At 54.4% G+C, this 25,830-nt stretch overlaps 3 protein-coding genes and 1 long non-coding RNA gene across 7 annotated transcripts; 2 read left to right on the top strand and 2 right to left on the bottom strand.

The window, feature by feature from the left end:
* Positions 1-243: 243 nt before the first annotated feature.
* LOC143270358 (uncharacterized) lies at positions 244-4,991 on the top strand. Its single transcript, XR_013047517.1, has 3 exons — positions 244-351; positions 1,313-1,431; positions 4,849-4,991. It is a non-coding gene; the product is annotated as an uncharacterized LOC143270358 (long non-coding RNA).
* LOC102924808 (2-acylglycerol O-acyltransferase 2-B) lies at positions 630-3,301 on the bottom strand. Of its 2 annotated transcripts, none has more exons than XM_076560116.1 (6): positions 2,967-3,301; positions 2,169-2,347; positions 1,823-2,027; positions 1,509-1,683; positions 1,200-1,384; positions 630-798 (listed from the first exon to the last, which is right to left on the bottom strand). In XM_076560116.1, the coding sequence occupies exons 2-6, from the start codon at positions 2,331-2,333 to the stop codon at positions 644-646; spliced, it is 885 nt and encodes a 294-aa protein (XP_076416231.1). In that variant the 5' UTR covers positions 2,334-2,347; positions 2,967-3,301; the 3' UTR covers positions 630-643. The 2 variants fall into 2 exon arrangements, with proteins under 2 accessions (XP_076416231.1, XP_076416230.1); XM_076560115.1 differs by lacking the exon at positions 2,967-3,301 and adding an exon at positions 2,754-2,903.
* Positions 4,992-6,780: 1,789 nt separating the features above from the next.
* On the bottom strand, positions 6,781-17,010 carry Plod3 (procollagen-lysine,2-oxoglutarate 5-dioxygenase 3). Of its 2 annotated transcripts, XM_006971256.4 has the most exons (19): positions 16,878-17,010; positions 16,460-16,551; positions 16,202-16,338; positions 15,961-16,124; positions 15,703-15,815; positions 15,524-15,587; positions 14,416-14,513; positions 14,105-14,206; positions 13,837-13,962; positions 13,594-13,715; positions 13,289-13,393; positions 13,066-13,191; positions 12,670-12,811; positions 12,451-12,564; positions 12,258-12,326; positions 10,965-11,069; positions 9,990-10,136; positions 8,518-8,643; positions 6,781-7,402 (listed from the first exon to the last, which is right to left on the bottom strand). In XM_006971256.4, the coding sequence occupies exons 1-19, from the start codon at positions 16,993-16,995 to the stop codon at positions 7,247-7,249; spliced, it is 2,226 nt and encodes a 741-aa protein (XP_006971318.1). In that variant the 5' UTR covers positions 16,996-17,010; the 3' UTR covers positions 6,781-7,246. The 2 variants fall into 2 exon arrangements, with proteins under 2 accessions (XP_006971318.1, XP_006971317.1); XM_006971255.4 differs by having other exon boundaries at positions 12,451-12,811.
* Positions 17,011-17,073: 63 nt separating this feature from the next.
* Znhit1 (zinc finger HIT-type containing 1) lies at positions 17,074-23,255 on the top strand. Of its 2 annotated transcripts, none has more exons than XM_006971254.4 (5): positions 17,074-17,209; positions 19,477-19,647; positions 22,356-22,435; positions 22,562-22,731; positions 22,823-23,045. In XM_006971254.4, exons 1-5 carry the CDS (start codon positions 17,191-17,193, stop codon positions 22,842-22,844), a joined length of 462 nt encoding a protein of 153 aa, XP_006971316.1. In that variant the 5' UTR covers positions 17,074-17,190; the 3' UTR covers positions 22,845-23,045. The 2 variants fall into 2 exon arrangements, with proteins under 2 accessions (XP_006971316.1, XP_006971315.1); XM_006971253.4 differs by lacking the exon at positions 17,074-17,209 and adding an exon at positions 17,713-17,869 and having other exon boundaries at positions 22,823-23,255.
* The last annotated feature ends 2,575 nt before the right edge of the window (positions 23,256-25,830 follow it).

Below are 25,830 nucleotides of genomic sequence, written 5' to 3'. Positions count from 1 at the left end.
GAGCTAGCTAACAAGAGGCCTGCCATAGGCCATACAGTATGTAAATAATATGAAGCCTCTAAGTGATTATTTTATAAGCAGCTGCAAATGAGAGAGATTTGTCCCTACCAGAGCCAGACAGGATCGAGGCAGACTGGAAGGACCTGAGAAAATCTTTCCACTACACTGACCTTTGAAGTTCCTTGGTCAGTGCGTCTGTGCACATTACTGGGAGGAGCTCTGAGCTGGCGGGGGGGAGGGGAGAGTATAGAAAAGGGACAGTACCTCCCTGGTGACTGAGGCATTAAGGCAGGGAGCAGACAAGAAGCCGCTGGCCAGCCCACCCACTGGGCCACAGGGACCCAGACAATGGTATGGACCTGAGACTTTGATACAGGCCAGGCAGGGCAGGAGGACTCAGATATGCCGGCAGGCAGGCTCGGGCAAGGCAATCTGTTTGCATGTTTGCAGATCCCTGGGAGTGGTCAAGGCTACCAGGATTAGTGGGGACGGTGGGGGCCCCTGCCCTGTGGCTTATCTCTCCCTCCCCCGAACTTGTACAAACACACGAACGCTTCTTGTCTATTCCCACATTTAATTTCACCCCCCACCCCTAGCCCCCGCAGTCACTCAGGAAGGCCAGGACACAGGAACAGGGACACGCCTAGGTGAGAACAAGGTGTTGATCAGCAGGGACGCCGTATAGGGTCTTGTGTTCCTCAAAGAGTTCGGTGAGCCGCTCTACATACAACTTGTGCAACTGGTCCACCTGTTCCCGGCTGGGCCTCGGGCTTCGCTGGACTGGAATTGGGGCACCCACTGTGGAAGGAACAGGAGGAGAAGACTGACTCTTTTTTTTTTTTTTTTTTTTTTTTTTTTTTTGGTTTTTTCGAGACAGGGTTTCTCTGTGTAGTTTTGCGCCTTTCCTGGAGCTCACTTGGTAGCCCAGGCTGGCCTCGAACTCACAGCGATCCGCCTGGCTCTGCCTCCCGAGTGCTGGGATTAAAGGCGTGCGCCACCACAGCCCGGCTGAGAAGACTGACTCTTAAGATGTCCCTAAATCTCCCACTAACACGGAGGCAGGGGATGGGGGAGATGGGGAGGGTCGAGCTGGGCAGCTTAGGGGGTGAGTGCCAGACTTGCGGACCAGAGCTAGGACAGCAGACTTTAAGGGAACAGTCCCCCCTCCTGGGAGAGGATGGAAGAGATTCATGACTCACCCACAGTGTGGATGGGCACGCGGAAGGGTATCAGGAGACCCAGGCGACCATGAAAGAGAGGCAGGGCCACACTCAGCATCCTCTGAAGACCTTCCTGCACCCTCCGCACCCAGGAGCCTGGCGGGTTGGGATACTGCCGGAAGAGCTCATTCTCTCCAAAGGAGAAAACCGGCACCAGCCAAGCCCTGGAGGAGCGGAAACAGATACGCATGCGTCTGACTGGGTCCTGAAGGTACGGGGTTCCACACTCCTCACGTGCATGGCAGCTCTGGTGCACACACCCCTGCCCGACGCCCGCCCACTCCTCACCCGTGTTCCAGTGATAATTTAATGAATCCTTTCTGATTCCGGAGTCGCAAACTCACTGTTCCAGGCTTTGCCTCCAAAGCCTCCAGGGGACCTCCCACAGCCAGGACAGCCACCTGGCCACCCTCGGGGTGGGACAAGAGATAGGAAGCGCTAGCCTTGTCAGAAGAGACTAAACCTGGGTGGGGAAGACAAAGGCTGGGGTGCAGAGATACCACCAAGACAGAGGTGAACCCAGGCGCCCGCACCCCCACCCCGGGATAAGAAAGGCTAGGTGACATTTCGCGCCCGGGGATCTTGAGAAGGGGCTTCCTTACCACTGGTCATGATGTAATCTCGGAAGAGAGGCACTTGGAACCAACACGGTAGCATTAGTAAATGTGGCTTGAGACCCGGAAAGAGGCGAGAGAAGCCTGTGGCCTCCGTACAGAAGTTGCTGAAGGCCCCAACAACCAGGACCCCGTGAGGGTGGAAACCAAACAGGTAGTTTTGGGATGGATCCAACGCGGCCGTTTTAACCAGCTGGAGAACAAAGGTTATTACGGATGGATCACATTTCCCAGTGAGGAACAGCTTTGGGGGTGGGAGAGGGAGGCCCACATTTCTCTCTTTTGAGACCCCCACCCATCCATCCCAACCCAGCGCACTTTCTGGGACTCTCACCTTGACGGGGAAGTAGTCTCGGAAATACTTCCAGACTGCCCAGTTCCGGACCCAGGCAGAACGGCGACCCCCCATCCTGGGTGTGTGTCTATCTCTGCAGAGCCAGGCCAGGTAGAGGACCACGAGGGTCCAGGCCCGGCCTAGAGAGGCTAGGACCAATGCCATCAGGCATAGCAGGGCTGAAAGACAAGATAGAGAGGCATGCAAAGAACCCAGGTGTTAGAGCCGGCAAGATGCCTGAGGTGGTAAAGGTGCTTGCTGCCAAGCCTGATGAACTGAGTTCGATTCCCTGGTCCCAGATAATGACAAGCCTGATTACTTCAAGCTGCCCTCTGTGCTGCACACATTTGCTGTGGCATGAACATAACCACCCCACAAATAAATACATATAATAACAAATATTTTAAAAGGAACCCAGATGTTTAAGCCCTTTCCTCCCCTCTGGCCCGCTTTCCCACTCTATGCTACTCAAGCCTTAGGCTCCTCCTAGGACCCCAGAAATTCCTCCTCTGTCTCCGTGGGATCATGGGGAAGAAGAGCATCCACAGCCAAGTGTGTCTGACTCCAGGGCCTTTGGGGACTCACCAAGTCCCAAGAACGAAAAGACCCACTGAAGCACAGCAAACACTTCAAGAGTCCGGTGCAGAGGGCTGGATGAGACCTCCATACTTTAGAGGGGAGATGCACAGGGCAGCCCACAGCTTAAGTACACACTCCCCCTCTTAACTCAATTCTCTGACTTTGACCCCTGCGCCGGGGCCCACCCCCACTTCTGCCCCCCCCCCCCCCTTCACTGACCTACAAGTTGAGCCACGTGGACAGTGAACTGTGAACAGGGGCCAGGCAAAGCTATCTCTCCCCGGAGTTTGCAGGAGTTGACCAATAGGATGAAGCGGGCATGATCGGGGCGTGGCCAGGAGCCTAGCACAAGGTGTTAGGGCCTCAGGTCTCTGCTACTAGGCTGAGATAGATATCTGACATGTGCTGTAAGACCCCATGGGCCTTTACAAGAGCAAGTCTGAAAACTCCGTAGTCACTGCCTGGGTCTAATTAAGGTCAAATTGCCAAGGCTGTAAGCATCAGGAGGCCGCTGCAGGGTCTGCAGACAGTCCCAGGGCCCCGCTGCTGAGGCATATGATCTTCAGGCACAGGATTCTTACCATCCTGAAGTCAGAACAGCTGGGACGCTGCACACAGGACCTACACACAGTCCGGCTCAATACCTGTCATTCATAGGAAGAGGGCGGGCGCCGCAGAGAATCTGGAGAGATGGCTGGGCAGTTAAGAGCACTTACTGCGCGCCAAGCCACGGTGGCACACGTCTTTAATCCCAGCACTCGGGAGCGAGAGGCAGGTGGATCACTGTGAGTTCAAGGCCAGACTAGTCTACAGAGCGAGTTTCAGGACAAGAAACCTTGTCTTGAAAAAACAAAACAACAACAACAAAAGACCTAAGTTGGTTCCTGTACCCATGTCAGTTATCTCACGACCATCTGTAACCCCAGCTCCGGGGCACCTGATGCCCCTTCCCGGCCTCCACAGGCACTGCAAGCTCTCGGACACATATGTGCACACAGACACACACAAATAAAACAAATAAAGATTTTACAATAAGATTTTAAAATCTTTTTCTTTTTACCCATGTGTACGTGTGTACAGGGTGGGAGGGTGAAGGCCAGAGGCAGCAGCTGCTCTGGAGCTGATGTGGTTGTGAGCAGTCTGATCTGGGTGCTGGGAACCAAACTCAGGTTCTCTGGGAGAGCAATAGGCAATCATAATGGCTGAGCCATCCCTCCAATTCCCAAATAAATCTTTTAAAAAAGAGTTGGGGGAGGGTTAGGTAAATAACTCAGTCAGCAAAGTGCATGCCTTACTGAGTGTGTCTCCCCTCAGAACGCACCCATGTCAAACCTGGCGGTGGTCTCACACGCCTTTAAATCTCAGCACCCTGGAGGCAGAGGCAGGCAGATCTCTGCGAGTTCAAGGCCAGCCTGGGCTACAGAGCTAGGACAGCCAAAGCTGTACAGAGAAACCCTGTCACACACACACACACACACACACACACACACACACATACACACACACATACACACATACACACACACATACACACACACATACACACACACACACAGACACACACACACATACACACACACACATACACACATACACACACATACACACACATACACACACACATACACACACATACACATACACACACACATACACACACACATACACACACACATATACACACACACATACACACACACACATACACACACACACACATACACACACACATACACACACACACATACACACACACACACACACACACACACACACACACACACACACACGCACACACACGAAGCAGGGCTTGGAAGCTTACTGTAATTTATTTATTTATTGGTTTTTCAGGACAGGGTTTCTCTGTGCAGCCCTGGCTGTCCTGGAACTAACTCTGTAGCCTAGGCTGGCCTCGAACTCACAGAGATCCTCCTGCCTCTGCCTCCCCAGCGCGTGTGTGCCTGCAGCTTACTTTCTTCTCTTTTGCCAGCACTTTCTTTGTGTCGTGTCCCGTCCCCCCCCTCCCCACCCCCCCCCACCCCGCTTCTCTCCTGGCCAGGTCCAGCCTACTACGTTCCCTCTCTGCTCTGGACTCTTTCAGATGCCTCTGGCTGTTCTCCCGTATCTACGATGAAAACCTCCCCTTAACCATACCATGGATCGGTTACGTCGTCAGCTTATACCCTGGGCAGAAGGAAGGAACTCGCTGTGGACATGGAGGTGTTAAGAGGCAGGAAATGTATAACTGGTGATCAAGAGTATTTGATCCTAATTTTCTTTTTTTAACTTTTAGAAAATGTGTGTGTGTGTGAGGGGGCAGAGTTGTGGAAGAGTGCACACACCCTTTTTGCCTGTAGAGGCCAAAGGGCTACTTGGGGGTTTGTTCCCTTCTTCCAACAAGTGGGTCTGAGGGACTGAACCCAGACTGACAGCAGCAAATGCCTGTACCCAGAGGGCCATCTCCCTGACTCCAAACACAGGACCATGTGAATGCTGAGTAAGTACCCCATCACTGAGGGATATCCCCAGCCCTTGGTTGTTTAGACAGGTTTGGCTGCAAGCACCTTTACCAGCTGAGCTATCTCAACAGCCCTTGCCATTTATATTTTGAGACACACTCACTATGTAGCCCTGGCTGGTCTTGAACTCCACACCCTCCTGCCTCTGTCTCCTGGATGCTAGGATTACACACTGCATTTCCTGGCCTTCATTTTGTTGTTTTGTTTTTTGAGACAGGGTTTCTCTGTGTAGCTTTGGAGCCTTTCCTGGAACTCACTCTGTAGACCAGGCTGGCCTTGAACTCACAGAGATCCACCCGCCTCTGCCTCTCAAGCACTGGGATTAAAGGCGTGCGCCGCCGCCGCCGCCGCCGCCGCCGCCGCCGCCGCCGCCGCCGCCGCCGCCGCCGCCACCCAGCCCTGGCTTTCATTTTTAAGTCATGCAAGCCAAGTATGGTACCTCATGCTAGCAATCCCAGCCCTTGGAAGGCAAAACCAAGACCAACCTACAATACACAGAGAGATCCTGTCTCAAAAATCTAAGAAGGGGCATCAAGAGGGCTCAGTGGTGAAGGTGCTTGTCACCAGCTTGACAGATTATTCTGAGTTTGATCTCTGGGTCTCACACTGTCTTAGTCAGGATTTCTATTGCTGCTTCGACAAGACACCATGACCCAGTGCAAGTTGGGGAGGAAAGGGTTGATTTGGCTTATGCTTCCACATTGCAGTTCATCACTGAAGGAAGTCAGGACAGGAACTCAGACAGGCAGGCAGGATCCTAGAGGCAGGAGCTGATGCAGAGGCCATGGAGGGGTGCTGCTCACTGGCTCACTCAACATGGCTTGCTCAGCCTCCTTCCTTATAGAACCCAGGACCACCAGCCCAGGGATGGTACCACCCACCATGGACTGGGCCCTCCCCTATTGATCACTACTTAAGAAAGTGCCTTACAGCTTGATCTTCTGGAGGCATTTTCTCAATTGAGGTTCCCTCCTTTCAGATAACTCTAGCTTGTGTCCAATTGACATAAACTACCCAGCATGCACACGGTAGAAGAAAACCTATCCCCACAAGTTACACACACACACACACACACACACACACACACACACACAAATGTAATAAAAGGGGGAGGGGACTGCAGAGCTGGCTCCGAGGTTATGAGTGCCGGCAGCTCTTGCAGAGGACCAGAGTTTGGTTCTCAGCACTCCAGGCAGGCGGCTCTCAACCCCACTACCTGTGACTCTAGTTCCATCTTGTGTGATGCCATCTTCTGGCCTCTGTGGACACCTCATGTGCATAGACCCACACTTACATACACAAAATTTACTTTAAAAAAATAATAAAGGAGAGGGGACGTAGCTCAGTTGGTAGAGAACTTGCCGCCATGCAGGACTCTGGGTTTGACCCCCAGCACTGTATAATGGTGGTGCACAACTGTAATCCCTCTAGTGAGTTGGAGGCCAGCCTGGGCTACATGAGACCCTGACTTTATATATATATATATATATATATATGACTCGTGGACTCAACAGTTAAAAACATCCTTTTATTGAAGTGAGGCTGGGGAAGCGCAATAATTTATCAGGCAGGGAACTCTCAGAAGTCTGCTCCTGCTGGGTAGCAGTGGTGCACACCTTTAATCCCAGCACTCGGGAGGCAGGGGCAGGAGGATCTCTGTGAGTTCGAGGCCAGCCTGGTCTACAGAGCGAGATCCAGGACAGCCAGAGCTACACAGAGAAACCCTGTCTCAACAAACAAAAAACAAACAAAAGAAGAGTTCACTCCCCCTGAGTCCATGGGGTCAGTGGGAAGGTGGAAGACTCCAGGGACCTCCTGAGAGGGACGCTGGGGCCGGGCATTCAGTCCCAGGCACACAGACACACATACACACCAGGAAGTGAGAAGAGCCAGGGCCCCTTTCTCTGAGAATGGCAGAATGGGACCCCCGGGGCCCAACAAGGCACAATGGCAGAGAAAGTTTGGCAGACTGGTCAAGTGTCAGGGGTCAACAAAGGACACCATAATGTATCGAGTGCCCCGGGTGGTGGGCAGGCCCTCATGGTAGTGTGTGAGGCGGCCAGGGTGCAGGAGAGCCCAGCCCTTCCTGGGGGATGAGACTCTGCAGTCATAACGCAGGAAACGGCAGCCACCTCCCTGGGGAGATGAGAGAGAACATAAAAATAAAAGTAAGGTTAGCGACAGGGGGTGTGGGGGCGCGGGGGGGGGGGGGGGGGGGGGCAACAGGCAGGGAGAGACGCCATTCAACGGGGCTGGTGGTTAATCTGGTCTGCCAACTTGATGGAATTTAGCATCACCAGAGAAACAAACCTCTGGGAATATCAGAGAAGGAGTTTCTAGAATGGGTTGAAGAGGTTCGGGGAAGACCCACCCTGAATAAGGATGGCGCCATTTCATGGGCTGGCAGCTAGGACTGATAAAAAGGAGCAAGTAAGGACTGGAGAGATGGCTCAGCAGTTAAGGGCATTGGCTGCTCTTCCAGAGGACCTGGGTTCAATTCCCAGCATCCACATGGCAGCTCACAACTGTCTGTAACTCCAGTTCCAGGGGATCTGACGCCCTCACACAGACACACGTGCAGGCAAAACAACAATCCACATAAAATTAAATTAAATTTTAAAAAAGTAAGGAGAAAGGCGGGCTGGGCACCAGGCTTCACCTCTTTGCTTCCTGACTAAGGATACAATGTAACTAGCAGCCTCCCTCCGGCTCCATGCCTTCTCCACCCACACTCCCAGACTGTGAGCCAAAACAGAAAAGTAACCAAAACAGACTTGGGGAATAGAGGAAGGACGCTGTGCTGGTTAACGCCAACATGAAAGATGGGGTCATCAGGGATGAGGAGTCTCACAGGGGCAAACACCTCCATCAGACCGGCCTGTAGGCAAGCCTGTGGGCATTTTCTTGACTGATAATTGATGGGGGAGGGCCCAGCCCACTGTGGATGGGGCCATCCCTGGGCTGGTGGTCCTGGGTTCTATAAGGAAGCAGGCTGAGCAAGCCATGAGGAGCAAGCCAGTGAGCAGCACCCCTCCGTGGCTTCTGCATCAGCTCCTGTCTCCAGGTTCCTGCCCTGCTTGAGTTCCTGCCTCAGCTTCCCTCGTGATGGCCTGTGATGCAGCTGATCCAAGGCATGACACAAAAGAACGAGACGTGAGAAGGCCCAGGAAAGGAGCTAGACAAGGCTGCAAGGTGAAGTGTGTGTGTGGAGGAGCCCGAGCGTCTTGAGACAGGAAGGACCCCAGACTCACCTCATAATCCACGCCCTTGTGATTGAGGGCAACATTGAGGGTGAAGGTGGACGAGTCATGGTGTGGCCGAAGAGAGGGCTGCTCATCTGGCCGGTAGCGGACCACAAAGTTCATCACCGCCCGTGTCTGTGGAGACATGAGCTGGAAGCTACAGGAAGGGCAAGGAAAGCCGCGGCTCTTCCTTCTCTCTCTCTCTCTCTCTCTCTCTCTCTCTCTCTCTCTCTCTCTCCCTCTCTCTCTCTCTCTCTCTCTTTGTTTGGTTTTTCAAAACAGGGTCTCGCTGTGTAGCCCTGGCTGTCCTGGAACTCACTATGTAGACCAAACTGGTCTCGAACTCACAGAGATCTTCCTGCCTCTGCCTCCTGAGTGCTGGGATCATAGGCGTGTGTCACCACACCTGGGTCTACTTGTCCTCCTCTACCTTAGGTCCCTCCCCAGAACTGGGAGTGCAGATGTGGAATGCCATGTCCAGCTTTTTACACAGATGTTGACGACAGGAACTCAGGTCATCATGCTTACATGATAAGCCCTTTACTGATGAAGCCATCTCCCCGCCCCCGTGTCTCCCCGTGTTTTTGAAACAAAGTATCTCATAGCCCAGGCTGGCCTCAAACTACAGATGTAACTATGTAGCTACAGATGTAACTATGTAGCTACAGACGACCCTGAACTTCTCTGATCCTCCTGCCTCTACCTCCTGAGTCCTGTGCTTATTACCTTACCTCCAGCTTACACAGTGCTGGGGATGGAAGTTAGGGTGCTGTGGAACACCCTTTTCTACACTATGATGTATTACTCTCATTGGTTAATGAAAAGCTGGCAGGCTGGTAACTGGGCAGGAAGTTAGGCAGGAACACCAAACTGAGAATGCTGGGAAGAAGGAGGGAGGAGTCTGGGAGACACCTGCCAGCTGCCCGGGAAGCAAGACATGCTAGAGGACAGGTAAAGCCATGAGCAATGTGATAATACTAATATTAATAGAAATGGGTTAATTTAAGTCGTAAGAGTTAGCTAGTAATAAGCCTGAGCTATCGACCATGCGTTTATAATTAATATAAGCCTCTGTGTGGTAATTTGGGAAAGTGGCTGCGAGGTATTTGGGAACAGGCGGTCAGGACAGAAAAGCTCAGTCTACATTAGGGCTTTGGGCATGCGAGGCAAACACTCTAACTGACCCACGTCTCCAGCCCTTCTCTTCTGATCTGAGACACCCCATGCTTTCCTCAAACTCTTGGTCTTCGTACCTCAGGTTCTCAAGTGATGAGGTTTAGGGGTCAGCTGCCCCTCCAGTGATTCTTCTAAAGGCACAGCAGCCCAAGTAGGAGGCCTGACTTCTTCCCAATCCCATCTCCATCCCAAGCCCTAGGTCTGTGGAGCCTTAGATGCTACACTGATTGAGAGGAGGGTGCGTATGGAGCCTTCCAGGACCGGGGTACTGGAAGAAGGAGACAGCAGTGGTTGGGACAGCCCACCTTGGTATGGTAGCCAGGGAACAGGTGCTCGGTCATGGGCCCCACGTATGTCCTCAGCAGCTGAAGCCACTGGTCTTCGTACCCGACCTGCTTCATGTGGATGTCCACGGTGGGAACATTCTCGTATCCTCCAGCCAGCCTGGAATCCTGTGGACAACAGACACTGAGCCACTCACATCCCTGGGCTACCCCATTCTTCCTCGGGGACAACATCAGCTTCATCTTGTTGGTTTCTTTTTTTTTTTCAAGACAGGGTTTCTCTGTGTAGCCCTGGTTGTCCTGGATCTCGCTCTGTAGACCAGGCTGGCTTCAAACTCAGAGATCCACCTGGCTCTGCCTCCCGAGTGCTGGGATTAAAGGTGTGCGCCACCACTGCCCAGCCTGAGTCTTAACACTTCTGTCTATCTGGGCCTTTCAGTCTCTGCTGCTGCCAGCTCTCCTGTGAATCGCTCCACCTTCCCATGTCATCTGGCCATGCTATCTAACACCCGTAGCCCATGAAATAAGCGCCCTCTGTGTTACAGCTAACCTTGACTGTCAACTCCATGGGACCTAGAAACACCTAGAAGACGAGCCTCTGGGAATGTCAGGAGGGATTACCTGGACTGGGGTGACAGAGATGGGAAGACCTGACCACTGTGGGCGGCACCATCCTCTGTGCTAAGGTCCTGGCCTGAACGACAGAGCAAGGGAGCAGAGCACCAACATCCATCTCTCTCTGCTTCCTGACTGCAGATGCCACGTGACCCGCAGCCTCACGCTCCCGCTGCCTCATACGCCTGCTGCCACCCTCCCGCCATGACGGACTGCGCCCACAGACTGTGAGCCGCCAGAAACCCCTTCTTCAAGCTGCTCTCGTCAGATATCGTCACAGCGAGGAGACAAGTCACGAATGTACCCGGAATGAGTCCCACCCCGGGGATTCCCCTCCGTACCCCAATCCCACGGTCCCTCTCGGGAGCCCTCAGCCCTCACCTCGTGCCGGCCTCCAGACCACTGGCCATAGTGTTCCATTTCCTCCACCAGCTCATCACACATCTGCTCTGTCAGCAGTGGGAACCAGTACACATCTGGGCACGGCTGGGAGCAGGCAGGACGACAAGGGACAGGGCAAGGTGAGCTCCAGGAAGGGGGGCAGAGGGTGGGGCAGGCGACAGGACAGGGCAGGGGAGACAGACGGACAGGGAGGATCTAAGTAAGGGCCACCTGAGCTCGCTAGGCTGCTGCTGGGGTGGGGGGTGGTCAGTGAAGAGGCCTGAGCAGAAAAGGGCAGAAGCAGGGCGCCTGGAGCCCCAGTATCTAGGACAATGACCCTGTTCTGCATTTTTTTTTTTATGTAGCCCAGGCTGGCCTCAAACTCACTATGTAGCTGAGGCTGGCCTTGAACTTCTGATCCTCCTGCTTCCACTTCCCAAGTGCTGAGATCCCAGGCATGCAACACCATGCTCAGTTTATACAGTGCTGGGAACTGAACCTGGGGCTTTGTGAATGCTTGGCAAGTATTCTACCAAGTGAGCTATAGCCCCGGCCCATTTATTTAGTTTTAGAAAAGGTCTTACTATGTAATCCAGGATGGTCTTGAACTTGCTATGTGTCTCAGGCTGGCCTGTAACTTCTAACCCTCCTCTTCCTGCCTCCACTACTACCTGAACTCTGGGATTACAGACACGCACCACACCGCTCTTTGTCTTCATGTGAGTGTAGGCACACCTGTGTAGGGGTGTGTGCTCAAATGTGTGAAGTCTGAGTCTGACACCAGGAACTGATCCATTTTTCCTGCACCTTCTCCACTGAGGCAGGATCTCTTAATCAAACCCAGAGCTTACTGATGCAGCTGGTCTGGCTAGTCAGCCTGCTGAGGATCCTCAGTCTCTGCCTTCTCAGGCTGGAGTTACAGGCGGGCCACCACACACCCAGCATTTACGTGGGTTCTGGAGATCTGAACTGGGTCCACATGCTTATGTGTGAATGTGTGAAGGGCTTAACCATGGAGTCATCTCGTCCACCCCTTCTGTTTCCTGAGACGTGGTCTTGTCACCTGCCCGTGGCTGGTCTGGCACTCACTAGGTAGCCCAGGCTAGCCTGGAACTCTCCATCCTCTCCATCAGCTTCCAGACCTCTAGGATTACAGGCCCCGTGACGCTTAGTGTGGCTACCAGCCTCCCTCTTGCCCAAACGGCCAACCCTCAGTCCCTGGGGGCTCAGCTTGGAGGCCACCAATCCCGGCGGTGGGCGCTTTAACCAGGCCAAGGTCCTGGGGCAGCTTACCTGCTCCACCAGCCCCTCCCCATCCAGGGCCCGGCTGTAGTTCTCATGGATGTACTGTTCTTTCCAGTCCTGCGGGAGGCGTTGGGCATTTGAGTGGAGCCTTCTTTACCCCCTCCACTGGGTCACCCACCCCTGATGGTGGCAGTGGAGGGGCCCCTATTGGGTGGAGGCAGGGTCAAAGGGGCCCTCTTACCACAGGGTTGTCGAAGATCTGCCAGAGGTCTGGGTGTAAGTGGTCAGTGTCATAGCGAGACGTGGCCAGCAGCCGGCCAAACTCGTGCTGATTGCTGAGGTGGAGGAAGATGCCCTGGAGTGGGGTAAAGGGTGGGCATGCGTGAGGAGGACAACAGGAGGCTGCGGGCACAGCATCAAGTCCTGAGACGTGGCGACCCATGCCAACCACCCCACTCACCTTCTCTCGGAGGCTCTTACAGAAAGCCATGTCTGGGTCAGTGTCACCGCCAGAGAATACCTCCTTCTGGGGCAGCTCCGTCCTCAGGGTCTCCCCGCGGATCACATATGCCTGGGATATGTAGGGCACGTTCCACACGCCCCTGCCGACACGAGGTATGATCAGCCAGACGGACAACCCCCCAGATTACACTTTGTTCATCGCAGAGGCTCCTTCCCTCAGGGGACCCCAGAACCCTGGGCCTGAAGCCATCACATCACTGATACAATATAACCACGCAATCGGTTACCAATCCCGACCCACAGCTGCGGCCTAATGACCACAGAGGATGCCACGGAGTGGGGACCCAGGGAAGGCTCTGGCACCGGCAGGGCACATATGGGTGGGGGAACTCACACTCGCTTCCGCTGCACCAACTCCACGTAGTCTTCGGAGCGGGCATAGTACTCATCGGGGCTCAGGGCACCCCAGAAGTTGGACCAGAGCTTGCCATGGCGGGAAAGCATGGGGGCTATTACCTTCCTGTGGATAAAACAGAGGTGAAGGATGGGCAGAGGGAAGTGAACGAGAGGGGACAGGACCATGTCCTGGGGCTCCACGGATGGGTGGGGCTGGTCACCTGTTTTGTTCAATCAAGATGCGCAAGGTCTCGGGGTTGGTAAGGACAGCATCAGCATCCAGGCTGAAGTAGAACTCGCACTTGGGGTCCTGCCGACAGCTATCCCTGGAGTGGAAGACCCACAAAATGGGGAGATGAGCCACATGGGGCATGGAGGCAGGCCAACGGGGATGGTGGGATGAGGGGGGCTCTCCCACCCCCGAGACGAGGACGAGAGTCGGTGTCTCCTTCCCAGGGGCTCCACCGTCTACGGCAGATGATGAGGCAGGGGAGTGGAATGTGAAGGCTCAGGGAGAGTCACTCACATGGCCATGTCCCTGGCCTCCCCTGGGCTCAGCGCTTCCTCTGGGCCTACTAGCTTTGCTGCTGAGAAGTGGTCCTGCAGCTGTGGCCAGGCGTCGGCAATGTGAGGCTCATGGTACACCTCCTGAAGACGGGACAGGGAGAGGGGGTCCATGAGGGATGCAGTCAGGGGAGGGCAGACGGGAAGAGGTGCAGGATGCAGGGCGTCCGTGCGGGGGTGGGGGGTGGGGTCTCCCATAGCTCACGTTATTATGAAGGAAAAGAGAGATCCTGTCCGGGGGGTAATCCAGGAGCAGCAGTCGCTGGAGGAACCGAGGCAGGAAGGGCGTAGGCTGCTCCACAAACACGGCCAGAAGCACCCGGGGGGGAGGCTGGGGACACCACAGGACAAGGCTCACAGAAGCCCGGGCCTCTCTCTGCCCCGTAGCCCCCACCAGCCGCTGCCCACTCGGCCAGGGTGGGATGCCCAGGAGCTCCGCAATGGAGGCTGCCCTACATCACGTCTCTCCTCACCTGCCCCCCCGGGAGTGTCCTCTGGTTCCGGTTGCAGAATCCACAGCCTCCCTGGGGAGTCCAGCCATTGGGGACATAGTTCCCCAGGTAGTTGAGCTGGAGCTGTGGAGACAGGGGGGGGGGGTAGCTAAAGTGGAGGTGTCGGGGAACAGACGAGAGGCGAGCTGGGCTCAGCACAGGGAGAATCCAGCAAGAAGGAGCAGCATCTACCCCGGCAGGTCTTCTACTGGGAGTGGGGAGGACCAGACGGTCCAGGAGGGATGGGGTACCCAGGACCTGAGACAAGCAAGGGCTGAGGGCACCAGGGGCACCTTAGTGGGACCGTTTCCGTGGACCACAACTGGAAGGGTGTCGTAGGCCACATTCCGGATGCGCACACGATTCTGGTCAAACTTTAAGACCACCTCATCTGGGGGGAAAAGGGAAGGCTTTCAAGAGTCCCTTTATTTGGGAACGGCAAAGCAACAGGCAAAAACATCATTGAATTGGTTTAAGTCGTCATCTAGTGTGTGTGACTGGGGCTGGTGAGATGGCTCAGTGGACAGAGGCCCTGGCCACCAAGCCTGAGACCCAGAAACCACAAGGGAGAAGGAAAGAATAGACTCTCAAGAGATGACCTCTGACCTCTGACCTCCGTACACGTGTGCTCCCCTCCAAAACAAATACACAAGAAAAAAAAAATTTTTTTTTTTTTGGGTGCTTTTCTATGAGTCCCTTCTTTCCTTGGAAAAGGCCTCACTATGGCCTGCAACTCAAGGCCCTCCTTCCTCTGAGATCTGAGATCAGGGCTATAACACCATCCTTGGCTTCTGTAAGTCTGACCAGGCTGTTGCCACCTTGGATAGTTCAGCCACTCTACCTGAGTGACCTGGGTGATTCACTAGGCCCTATGGGAGTCAGTTTTCTTACCTGCCCAAGGGTCTTCCAAGGTGGGAAGTCAGGGAACTTTGCAGCTCTGTGTCAATGAAATCACAGTGGGAGAGCCCCTGACTGGGTACCACAGCAGTGCCCGGTCGATAGAGACCTGAGCGCCAACCGCCATGTTCCCTTTTTGTTCTTGGGTGGTGCCGAGGATTGAACCTAGGGTTTCTATATGCTAGGTACACCTTCTCCCACTGAGCCACACCCCAGCCCCTCACTGGGGGATTCTAGGCAGGGGCTCTACCACTGAGCCACACCCCCAGCCCCTCACTGGGGGATTCTAGGCAGGGGCTCTACCACTGAGCCACACCCCAGCCCCTCACTGGGGGATTCTAGGCAGGAGCTCTACCACTGAGCCACACCCCAGCCTCCCTGTCGCTAACACAATATCATATGCTTGGGTACTGGATAAGTCAGCACACTGGTCATCTGCAGACCAGCCCGGTTCTGGCAGGCACCCGTCCCTCACCACCCACTTCTAACCATCTTCTTCCTCACCTAGGGCTCCATTGAGGTTCTGGAAGATCCGGGACTTATGGTCCAGATTAAGTTTGAGTTTCTCCTAGAGAGCATGAGATGGACATGAGTGGGGACAGGTGGCACCCTATCTCTCTCCAGCTCCCCTCATGCCTTCTCTCCCGTTCGACTAGGGGACGCCCCATGCCCAGTCTCCCTACCCGCAGCCCTGGGTCCAGGTACAGTCGAGTGTAGAACAACTGATCATCATCATCATCCTTGTATTTCCACTGGCGGACGATTTGATGGATGGTGGGAGCGAAGCCAATGAATCCTGGGGGACAGACGAGAGATAGACCCCCAGGAATCCCAGGATCCCACTCTCTCTCCAACCTCGGGGAACCTGGAGCATGCACTACCCCCACCACTGGGGGTGGGCGGAGGGAAGGGAGCGCTGTCTTGAGTCCTTTGCCACTCACCACCGGAGTTGAGGAAGCGCTTCCCCGTGCCCACCTCAGGGTACTGCTCTGCCAGCCCCCACTCGGGCCAGCAGAAGCTCTCAGCAGAGAACAGGAGATGACTGCCGCTCTGGACAAACTTCTTCAGCAGCTCTGCGGGGCTGCTGGCCAGAATCACGTCGTAGCTGGGCAAGGAAAGGGGTCTCTTTTTCTCTCCCCCTGTTCTCCCTTTCCCTGTCTGTCCACCCCAGACCCTCCTTACCTGTCTACAAACATGATAATCCTGTCTTCCTGGTTTGCGTATTTCTCCATCTCCTTCTTTAGCCATCTGACCTTCTGGCCTCCACCCACGGTTCGAGCCACGTCTCCCCCTCGCCACTCGTGGCCCAGGCCCAGGGTCTGCAGGAAAGACCCCACCCCCACGCCATGGCAGAGGTTCAGCTGGCCAAGGTGAGGAAACAGGACCAGCCGCCAGCCCACTCCGGGTGGATGGAGCTTCTCCCAAGAGGCCCCCACTCACCCGGACAGTGTAGTTAAAGAACTCCGCAGACTGCAGAAAACGCCGGTATCCCTCGGTCTCCGCCGTCGCCACAGTGATCACCAGCAATTTGTCTGTCACAGCCACGGAACTGGCACTTAGGACCCCCGGCTCGGTGTCCCACGTGTGTATCCCCTCCACCTCCCCGTTATTTCACTGAAGTTCCTTCCACTTCCCTCCTTAAACTTCTTCCTGCCCTGGGACATGTGGTCTCCAGAAGAGTCGGGGGAGGGTAACACACAGGGCTGGGGGCTGGAGTGTTCCTGCTGTCAGGGGGCACTGGGACCCCTTAGTTCAGCGTGGGGGAGAGGGTGATGCTCTGGGGCCCGGGAGGGGCTGGACACTCCCTCCCAGGCTGGCAGACGTGTCGACTCTGCCCACTGGGCTCCCGGGTTCTCACCTGGGTTGACAGCGTTGGAGCCCCGGGGTCGGTCGGAGGCAGAAGTCACCGGGGGCAGCGGCGGCAGCAGCAGCAGCAGGAGGAGCAGAAGCCGGGGCTCCGGGCCGGACGCAGCCATGGCCAGCGGCGGCGGCGGCAGCGGCGCACTCGGGCGACACCCGGGCCGGCAGCGGGGCTGAGCTTAGCCTGGGTTCCGGACTCCGGGAGAAGAAGATTCTGGGAAGAGGGGCAGGCGAGCGCGCGGCGAGGAGGAGCTGCGCTCGGGACTCCGCCCTGGAAACAAGGCGTAACCCGAGGCCGCCGCAAACCCGAGATGCAGACGGCGAGACAAGGCAAGGATTGTCCCGCGGGCGGGCGCGGGCCGGGGGTGGGGAGCAGCCGGGGGTCCGGTCCCCGGCGCCGCCCGAGTCCCAGGGAGGGGAAGTGACCTTTCGAGGAGGGTCCGGGGGACGCGGGGGCGGGTCCTGACCACGGCCCTGACCCGGAGGAGGACTGGACGGCGAGGCCTGGGGGAGAGGGGCGCGGCGGGGACTGACGCCCCACCCCACCCCCGGGAAGCTCGATGCAGGACATCGCCGCGGGCGGGGGTTTAACAAAGCCCCCCGAACCCACCCGCCCCTGCCCGGGGACACGCTCCGGGGCTGCAAAAGAGCCCCAGGGGCCAGAGCGCGCCCCTAAAGACCACGCGCACCAAGTTTTAAAAGCGGGGGGTGGGGGGCGCGGGGAGAGCGCTTAGGTTTACTTTTTTTTTTAAAACAACCACAACGCGACCGGAAGTAGGTGTGCCCCAATCAAAGATGGCGGGAAAGCCTTCTGGTCTCCAAGGGAACATCACGCCATGACTTCCAGGCGGAGGGGGAGGGCCGCGCACGCGCGCGAGGGCACGCCACCGGAAGGGATGCGCCGGGACCGAGGGTTGGGTGGTTAACACGCCTGCGCAGTCGGTTCTCCCGGCGACTGTGTTGCGCAAATGGTGGAGAAGAAACCCTCGGGTATGTGAGCCCTTGGAGGTTCGCCCTTTTCTTCACCCCAAGTTCGAGTCCACCGTAACGTTCGTCCGCCCCGTTGTTCATGTCAGGTCCTCTCGCGGGCCCTCTCGCTCGGCCTTGGGGTCGCCCCGCAAGCATTCATTCAGGTTTTGTGAATGTTTGCCGCCAGCTAGACGCGGGGACGGAGAGCACAGCTTGTCATTGCAAAGCCTGGGTGCAGTGAGCGTCTGTACCCACCCCAGCTTCGGGATGGAGGGCACAGAGGAGCCAGGAAACCAAAGCGCTTGGCTTCAGGCCCCCGCCCCTCCCCACTCCACTCCCATACTATTTCTGCTTTCTTACTTAGTGAGACAGGGTTCGCTTTGTAGCCGAGGCTGCCTATGTAGTTAGGCTGGTCCTGCCTCGGCTTCCCGATGTCTTGTAACCAAGTCTGTGGTTTGAGGGGGTTCTGGCTTGAGACTGGCATGCCCTGGGAAACCCAGCTTTGGAATGGGCGGCTGACAGGATGGCACAGTAGGTCAAGGTGCTTGCTGCCAGGCCTGACCACCTGAGGTCAGTCCCCAGGACCCGCGTGATGGGAGACAAAACTTCACGAATTGTCCTCTGACCTCCACACCTGTACTGCGGTGCCCACACGCGCACAGAAACACATAGAACAAATGAACTTTTGGAAGAAAGAAATGCCAGAAAAGAGGCTAGGGGTTTGTCTCCGCTGGTAGAGTGCTTGTCTAGCATACACAAAGCTCTGTTCCATTCCCAGCACCACATAAGCCACAGGCGTGGTGGTGCACAGGTCGTCCGGAGTCATTCCCAGCTACATAGTAAGTTCCAGGCCAGCCTGGGCTTCCTGAGGCCCCAATGAAGGTTGTGGGAGGTGGGAAAGGGTCAGGGTTATCGATAAAAGAAGGGCAGGCAGAGGTGGTCTGAAGAGAAAGAGGGGAGCCGAGATGTGGGAATGGGAAGCATTGTCACCAAGAGAGGAGGGTGGCTGGGAGCCACGCCAGGGAACAGAGACCCTTTTAGTCCAAGGACTGTATTCCGTGCAGTCACGGGGCATAGAGATGCCACTCAGGCTAAAGGAACATTCTAGAAACATACACTGGATATTTTGCCACATTCACAGGTGTGTTGAATGTGGAAGCCAGGGGTCAGCATAATGTCACTTCCTAAATGTACTCCCTTATTTTTTTAAAAATTGTGTGTGTGTGTGTGTGTGTGTGTGTGTGTGTGTTGCTATGTGCAGATGAGTGTAGGTGCCTGTGAAGGACAGAAGGGGGAGTTGGATCCCCTGGAGCTGAAGTTACAGGCGGTTGTGAACCACCCTGGTGACTGATGGTCCTGTGTACTGGAAACTGAACTCTAGCACGCTACAAGAGCGGAGAGTGCTCCTAACCACTGAGCCATCTGCCCAGCCGCAGTTTACTGTGTCTCTAGTGACTGCTGGGGCTGGATGACTAAGAGTCAGCATGAAGGGCTGAAACCGGCTTCCCAGGCTGGAAGGAAGCAGGGTCAAGAGCTGGGAACTTCCCACAGCATCGCGGGGATGAGGCCAGGAGACTGTGCCGGCCCAGCTTTCCCCTTTCTTGACCCTGTAACCCTGTCCCATCTAGTTCGCTCCCAGGACCCTGGACAGCGGCGGGTGCTGGACCGGGCAGCCCGGCAGCGCCGGATCAACCGACAGCTAGAAGCTTTAGAGAATGACAACTTCCAGGATGACCCCCACGCGGGCCTCCCCCAGCTGGGCAAGAGGCTGCCTCAGTTTGATGACGATGCAGACACAGGTGAGGGGGGGTGTGGGCGAGAGAATGAGACGGTGTCATGAAGCTGCAGCCTGTCACTGCAGATGCCAGTGAGCAGAGATGGGAATTGCATCTATTGTATTTTTTGATTTCTTTATTGTGTGTGCATGCATATGTGTGTGTGTGTGTGTGTGTGCATTTCTGCACATGCTGGCATGTGAGGTCAGAAGACAGCTTAGAGGAATTGGTTCTCTCCTTCCACCATGTGGCTTCCAGAGTTTGAACTTGGGTCACTCAGGCTGCTGGGTAGGGCAGCAGGTGTCCTTACTCACTGAGCGATGTTTCCAGCCCCTGGTTCTTTAAAACTCCGATTGATTCAGAGAGCCGACAGTCCGAGAAGACGATGTGTTACTATTCTAAAGAGCCCTCTCCAGTCAGCAGGTTACAGACAGAGACAAAGGCTGTCAGTCACTCTGGATTGGGTGACATCCAGCCTTTCCCCTCTGTGTCAGGTGTCAGCCACATTTCTGAGACCTGTGACGGCTGTGCCTCTCATTATCATGCCTCGTACTTGTCTCTCAGTCTGTGGATGTCTGGGCTGGGCTCGGGCACTGTGAACCACTGGGTCAAGTTAGCATCCACTCCTGTCACCTTTGTGCTCCAAGGACACCTGGACCGGGAGGGAGGGCTTGACAAAACAACCATCAACAGCTGTATACACTACGCTAGTAATCCATGTCTGTGCCTGTTCTTTCTCTCCTCTTTCTATTATAGGGAGGGTTTTGTCTGTCTGTCTGTCTGTTGTGGAATATTATTTTAAGAAGTGTTACATTTGTTTATGCCGTGGAACATTTGTTTTAATGATGCAAAGATGTGTTGCACTCTTTATATTGCATTTGTTTAACTCTGTGAAGCTATGTTACTTTGCCTGTCTGAAACACCTGATTGGTCTAACAAAGAGCCGAACGGCCAATAGCAAGGCAGGAGAAAGGATAGGCGGGGCTGGCAGACAGAGAGAATAAACAGATGGAGAAAAAGAGGGATGAGGAAGCAAGAGAGATCAGGGAAGGAAGAAGGAGGGGGAAACTCCAGGGACCAGCCACCCTGCTACGCAGCAAGCCATGGAGTGAGAAGTAAAGACAGGTATAGAGAATAGAGAAAGATAAAAGGCCCAGAGGCAAAAGGTTGATGGGATAATTTGAGTTAAGAAAATCTGGCTAGGCCGGGCGGTGGTGGCGCACGCCTTTAATCCCAGCACTCGGGAGGCAGAGGCAGGCGGATCTTTGTGAGTTCGAGGCCAGCCTGGGCTACCAAGTGAGTTCCAGGAAAGGCACAAAGCTACACAGAGAAACCCTGTCTCGAAAATCAAAAAAAAAAAAAAAAAAAAGAAAAAGAAAAAGAAAATCTGGCTAGAAACAATAAAGGCTGGACATTTATAAGAAAGAATAAGCCTTCGTGTGTGTGATTTATTTGGGAGCTGGATGGCGGGCCCCCCAAATGGGGTAAAGAACAAAAGAGTGAGAAACCAACTACAGTCTGTTTTTTGGGAGAGGGTCTCTCTGTGTAGACCAGACAGCCTTGAACTCAGAGATCCGCCTGCCTCTGCCTACCAGCTGCTGGGATCGAAGGTGTGCGCTATGACACCCAGAGAGATTTTTGAAAATGTGAACAACTTCTATTGTTTTATTTGTGCATATGTGTGCATGTGTGTGTATACATGCATGCCATGGCATGGCGTGTGGGTGGATGTCAGAGGACAACTTTCAGGAGTTGGTTCTCTTTTGTAATGTGGGTTCTCGGGATTGAACTCAGGCTGTCAGACTTTTTTTTCCCCTCAAGACAGGGTTTCTCTGTAGTTTTAGAGCCTGTCCTGGTTCTCACTCTGTAGCCCAGGCTGGCCTCGAACTCACAGAGATCCGCCTGGCTCTGTCTCCTGGGTGCTGGGATTAAGGGCGTGTGCCACTCCCCAACCACAAGTGTGCCTTTATAATACAGAATACAAAGTATCCCTGTCAGCAGTGGGGGGTGAGGCGGTGGTGGCGCCCACCTTTAATCCCAGCACTCGGGAGGCAGAGGCAGGTGGATCTCTGTGAGTTTCAGGACAGCCTGGGCTACACAGGGAAATCCTGTCTTGAAAAAAAAAAAAAAAGAAAGAAACAACAAACTCTGCCTGTCGTTGGGAGAGGAAAGGAGTCAGGGCTGGGCAGGCCGTGTGGGAAGGGTCCCAGCAGGGAGGTGACTTGGAAACTGCTCCTGGGCTGAGCAAGTGTCTTCCCTCTCTGCGCCTGGGTTTCTCTGTGTGTGTGGAATAAAAAAGGTGAAGCAAGCAGGTGTGATGGAGTTTGCCTGTAGACGCAGCACGCAGCACGCTCAGGTAGGAGAATTGCCAAGAATCTAAGGTCAACCTGGGCTACGTCGTGAGTTTGAAGTCAGCCTGGGGTATGTCATGAGGCTTTGTGTCAAAACAACAACAACAACAACAGAAGGCCTGTATGTAGTTCCAGCACGTGAGAGGCGGAAGCAGGAGAACCAGTCCAGGGTCATCCTTGTCTACACAATGAGTAGTTCATGGCCAGCCTGGGCTACATGAGCTCCTGTCCCCAAAATAACAAGATGGAGTAGACTGAACTTTAAGGCGCTGACCGTGGACCCGGATGGAGATGCCAGGGTACAGGGCAGATGCAGCAGGGAGGGACAGACCCTAAGTGTCACAGTAGCTGTCCAGCAGCTCATTGCCCTTGATCCCCCAGGCAAGAAAAAGAAGAAAACTCGAGGTGACCATTTCAAACTTCGCTTCCGGAAAAACTTCCAGGCTTTGCTGGAGGAGCAGGTAAGAGAGTTCTCAGCCTGGTGTGTTTGTGTGTGTGTTGGGGGCGGGGGTCCCCCAAATCAAAGGCATGAGCCCATGCTCTTCAGGATCCTCGGTGGACACGCCTGTCCCTTCGTGTCCCTGCAGAACCTGAGCACATCTGAGGGCCCCAACTACTTGACGGCCTGTGCGGGTCCCCCGTCCCGACCCCAGCGCCCCTTCTGCGCTGTGTGTGGCTTCCCGTCCCCGTATACCTGCGTAAGCTGTGGTGCCCGGTACTGCACGGTCCGCTGCCTGGGCACCCACCAGGAGACCAGGTGAGCCAGAGCCTAACCATGCCCATGGTCTCACCCCACACAGCATCCAGGACCTCCCTCCTCCTCCAACCGGCTTCTTCTCTCTCTGCAGGTGTCTGAAGTGGACGGTGTAAACCTGGCATCAGGGAGAGGAAGTCTCATCCTCCCCCAACCCTTCCCCCAGCTCATCCTCAAAGGCTAGAGAGAGGAACTGCCCATTCACCCAGGAAAGCTGTGTCCTGCCAACCAGGGAAGGCCACATGGACCCCAGGGACTGTGGTGGGCTTGGTCCAGCCCACAGATTGCTATGATAATAAATGGCCCGGTGACAGGAACCTGCCTGCTTGTTGAGGTGTTTGGAGGCGAAGGTCAGGTTGGCTGTCTGTCCTGCGTACACTCTGTCCTCCCTCTTCCAGCCTCCCGCTGTCTGCCCGCTGTGTCGTGGGAGGTTTATGTCCCAACACCAGCTACTCTCAACTCATCTCTGCCCTTATTAGCTGGTGCTTTAGTTTGGTTTTAGAAATAAAGTCTTATTGTAGACAAGACTAGCCTTGAACTCACTATATATGTAGCGAAGGATGACTGAACTCCTAATCCTTCTGGCTCCACCTCCCAGTGCTGTCCCCCACCCCCACCCCATCATGGTTTGTTTTTTTTCTTTTCCCGAGACAGGGTTTCTCTGTGTAGCCCAGGCTGTCCTAGAACACACTGTGTAGACCAGGCTGGCCTCAAACTCCCGCCTCTGCCTCCTAAGTACTGGAATTAAAAGCGTGCGCCACCACCTCCCAGCCCAAGTGCTGCTTTTTAAATATTGCTTTTTTACATGTCTCAATTTTTTCTCCTCCATATTTATATGTGTGTGTGTGCGTGTGTGTGTGCGCGTGCGCGCGCACGCGCGCGCGCGCGCGCGCGCGCGCATGCCACAGGGAGTGTGTAGACATCCAAAGACAACTCTTGAGGGAATCAGTTCCCTCCTCCTACTTTGTGGAGAAAAAAGTTTTATTGTGTCTGCCCCCTGCTCAGTGGACTTCAGGCCAGCTGGCCCACAAAGCTTCCAAGTGATTCTCCTACTTCCCATCTCACTGTAGAGGTGCTAGGACTACAGATGGGAGCCATGGCATGTCTGGGTTCTAAGACTCAAACGTGGGTCATCAGACTTTGAAGGGCCTTTACCCACCAGTAATGGGAGTAGAGGAATTGCACAAGCTAGGCTAGCCTCCTTCTACTGAACCTCACCTCCAGGCCTCGCTGGAGGATTCTGGGTAAGCACTCGACCCCTGAGCTATGTCCCAAGCTCACTTTTTTTTTTTTTTTTTTTTTTTTTTTAATTTTACAATACCATTCAGTTCTACATATCAGCCACGGGTTCCCCTGTTCTCCCCCCTCCCACCCCCTCCCCTTACCCCCAGCCTACCCTCCATTCCCACCTCCTCCAGAGCAAATCCTCCCCCGAGGAATGCGATCAACCTGGTAGACTCAGTCCAGGCAGGTCCAGTCCCTTCCTCCCAGACTGAGCCAAGTGTCCCTGCATAAGTTCCAGGTTTCAAACAGCCAACTCATGCAATGAGCACAGGACTTGGTACCACTGCCTAGATGCCTCCCAAACAGATCAAGCCATTCAACTGTCTCACTTATTCAGAGGGCCTGATCCAGCTGGGGGCCCCTCAGCCTTTGGTTCATAGTTCATGTGTTTCCATTCATTTGCCAAGCTCACTTTTTTTTTTTTTTTTTTTTGGTTTTTCGAGACAAGGTTTCTCTGTGTAGCTTTGGCGCCTTTCCTGGGACTCACTTGGTAGCCCAGGCTGGCCTCCAACTCACAGAGATCTGCCTGGCTCTGCCTCCCGAGTGCTGGGATTAAAGGCGTGCGCCACCACACTTTTTTATTGTATAGTTTGAAGCAGGATCTCACTAGGTGGTGTCCACCTCACTCTGTAGCTCCAGCAGGCCTTGAACTCGTAATCCTCATGCCGCTGCCTCCCCAGGAGCTATCATTACAGATTACACTATCACCAACCCTTGAAGTATTTTCTGGGTTGAGCCAGCTTCAAGGGCTGAGTAACTGGACTAGCGGGGTGAGGGCTGAGGAATGATGCAAAATGATGTGGAACCAGTTCTGTCTGATACTTAACTCAATGGGGCCGGTCAGGCTGACTTGTCCCGGATGCTACTAGTTAGTGTGCGGCGACAAGTTGTCCTTAGGATGTCAGAAGTGGAGAGTGTGTGAAATTATTACCAGCATACGACCAAGACATTGCTGGGAAGCACAGGAAATCCTAGAGGTTCTGTAGCTGATGGTGCTGGCCGCTAAGACTGACCATGGCATTTACAGGATCCCAGACTCACTGCTTAGCCGTCTAAGTGGATTGCAAGCTGTAATCACGTAATCCAGGAAATTACCCTGCGAAACACACAGCAGGGGCGTCCTAAGTATTTGTTGAACAAATGACCTTAATAAGCTGCTAATGAGATCCAGCAAAGTTTTGTGAGGTTTTTTTTTTTCTGTTGTTGTTGTTGTTTTTGTCTTTTTGGTTTGTTTTTTCGAGACAAGTTCTCACTTAAAATTTTGGATTGGTGAGATGGTTTAGTGGCTAAAGGCACTTGAGGCTGAGGCTGTGGACCCGAGTTTGACCCCTAAGGCTGACTCCCACAAGTTGACTTGTGAGTATATGCTGTGGCACACGTGTGTGTGCGCACGCACACACATACACACACAAATAATAATAATAACAACAACAACAACAACAATAATAATAAAAATGTGGCCTGCCAGGCAGTGATGGAGCACACCTTTAATCCCAGCACTCAGGAGGCAGAGGCAGGCGGATCTCTCTGAGTTCGAGGCCAGCCTGGTCTACTCCAGGACAGCCAGGGATACACATCTCAAAAATCCTGTCTTTAAAAAAAAAAGGAAAATGTTTGTTTTTTGTTTTGTTTTTTAAAGTTTCCCTTGGTCTTTTATAATCACGTGACCACACCATAACTGAAGAATGGAAACGCAACCCAGCAATCCTGCTCAATACAGTTCAGTGTTCAGTGTTCAGGTGTGTGCTCGGCTCAGGCTTCCTGGAAGGAAAAGGAGAGAGGAGGCAGAGGGGGGAGTTGATGTAGTTGCGTGGATGC

Source organism: Peromyscus maniculatus, chromosome 23 (assembly GCF_049852395.1).
Source record: "Peromyscus maniculatus bairdii isolate BWxNUB_F1_BW_parent chromosome 23, HU_Pman_BW_mat_3.1, whole genome shotgun sequence".
NCBI classification, from domain to species: domain Eukaryota; kingdom Metazoa; phylum Chordata; class Mammalia; order Rodentia; family Cricetidae; genus Peromyscus; species Peromyscus maniculatus.
The sequence above is the reverse complement of the archived record's forward strand: the minus strand, read 5'-3'. Positions and strand labels throughout refer to the sequence as shown.

What these genes read in the sequence shown, in the direction of transcription:
- LOC102924808 (XM_076560115.1), bottom strand. Translation starts at nt 2,835, where the DNA reads ATGGAGGTCTCATCCAGCCCTCTGCACCGGACTCTTGAAGTGTTTGCT. An exon ending in CTTTTCGTTCTTGGGACTTG is followed by an intron (nt 2,348 to 2,753) that starts GTGAGTCCCCAA and finishes CTTGTCTTTCAG; the next exon opens with CCCTGCTATGCCTGATGGCA. An exon ending in GAGACTACTTCCCCGTCAAG is followed by an intron (nt 2,028 to 2,168) that starts GTGAGAGTCCCA and finishes TTTGTTCTCCAG; the next exon opens with CTGGTTAAAACGGCCGCGTT.
- Plod3 (XM_006971255.4), bottom strand. Translation starts at nt 16,995, where the DNA reads ATGGCTGCGTCCGGCCCGGAGCCCCGGCTTCTGCTCCTCCTGCTGCTG. An exon ending in GGGAGGGGCTGGTGGAGCAG is followed by an intron (nt 11,070 to 12,257) that starts GTAAGCTGCCCC and finishes GCCTGCTCCCAG; the next exon opens with CCGTGCCCAGATGTGTACTG. An exon ending in TCCCTGGCTACCATACCAAG is followed by an intron (nt 8,644 to 9,989) that starts GTGGGCTGTCCC and finishes ATGTCTCCACAG; the next exon opens with ACACGGGCGGTGATGAACTT.
- Znhit1 (XM_006971253.4), top strand. Translation starts at nt 17,848, where the DNA reads ATGGTGGAGAAGAAACCCTCGG. An exon ending in AGGCTTTGCTGGAGGAGCAG is followed by an intron (nt 22,436 to 22,561) that starts GTAAGAGAGTTC and finishes GTGTCCCTGCAG; the next exon opens with AACCTGAGCACATCTGAGGG. An exon ending in GGCACCCACCAGGAGACCAG is followed by an intron (nt 22,732 to 22,822) that starts GTGAGCCAGAGC and finishes CTCTCTCTGCAG; the next exon opens with GTGTCTGAAGTGGACGGTGT.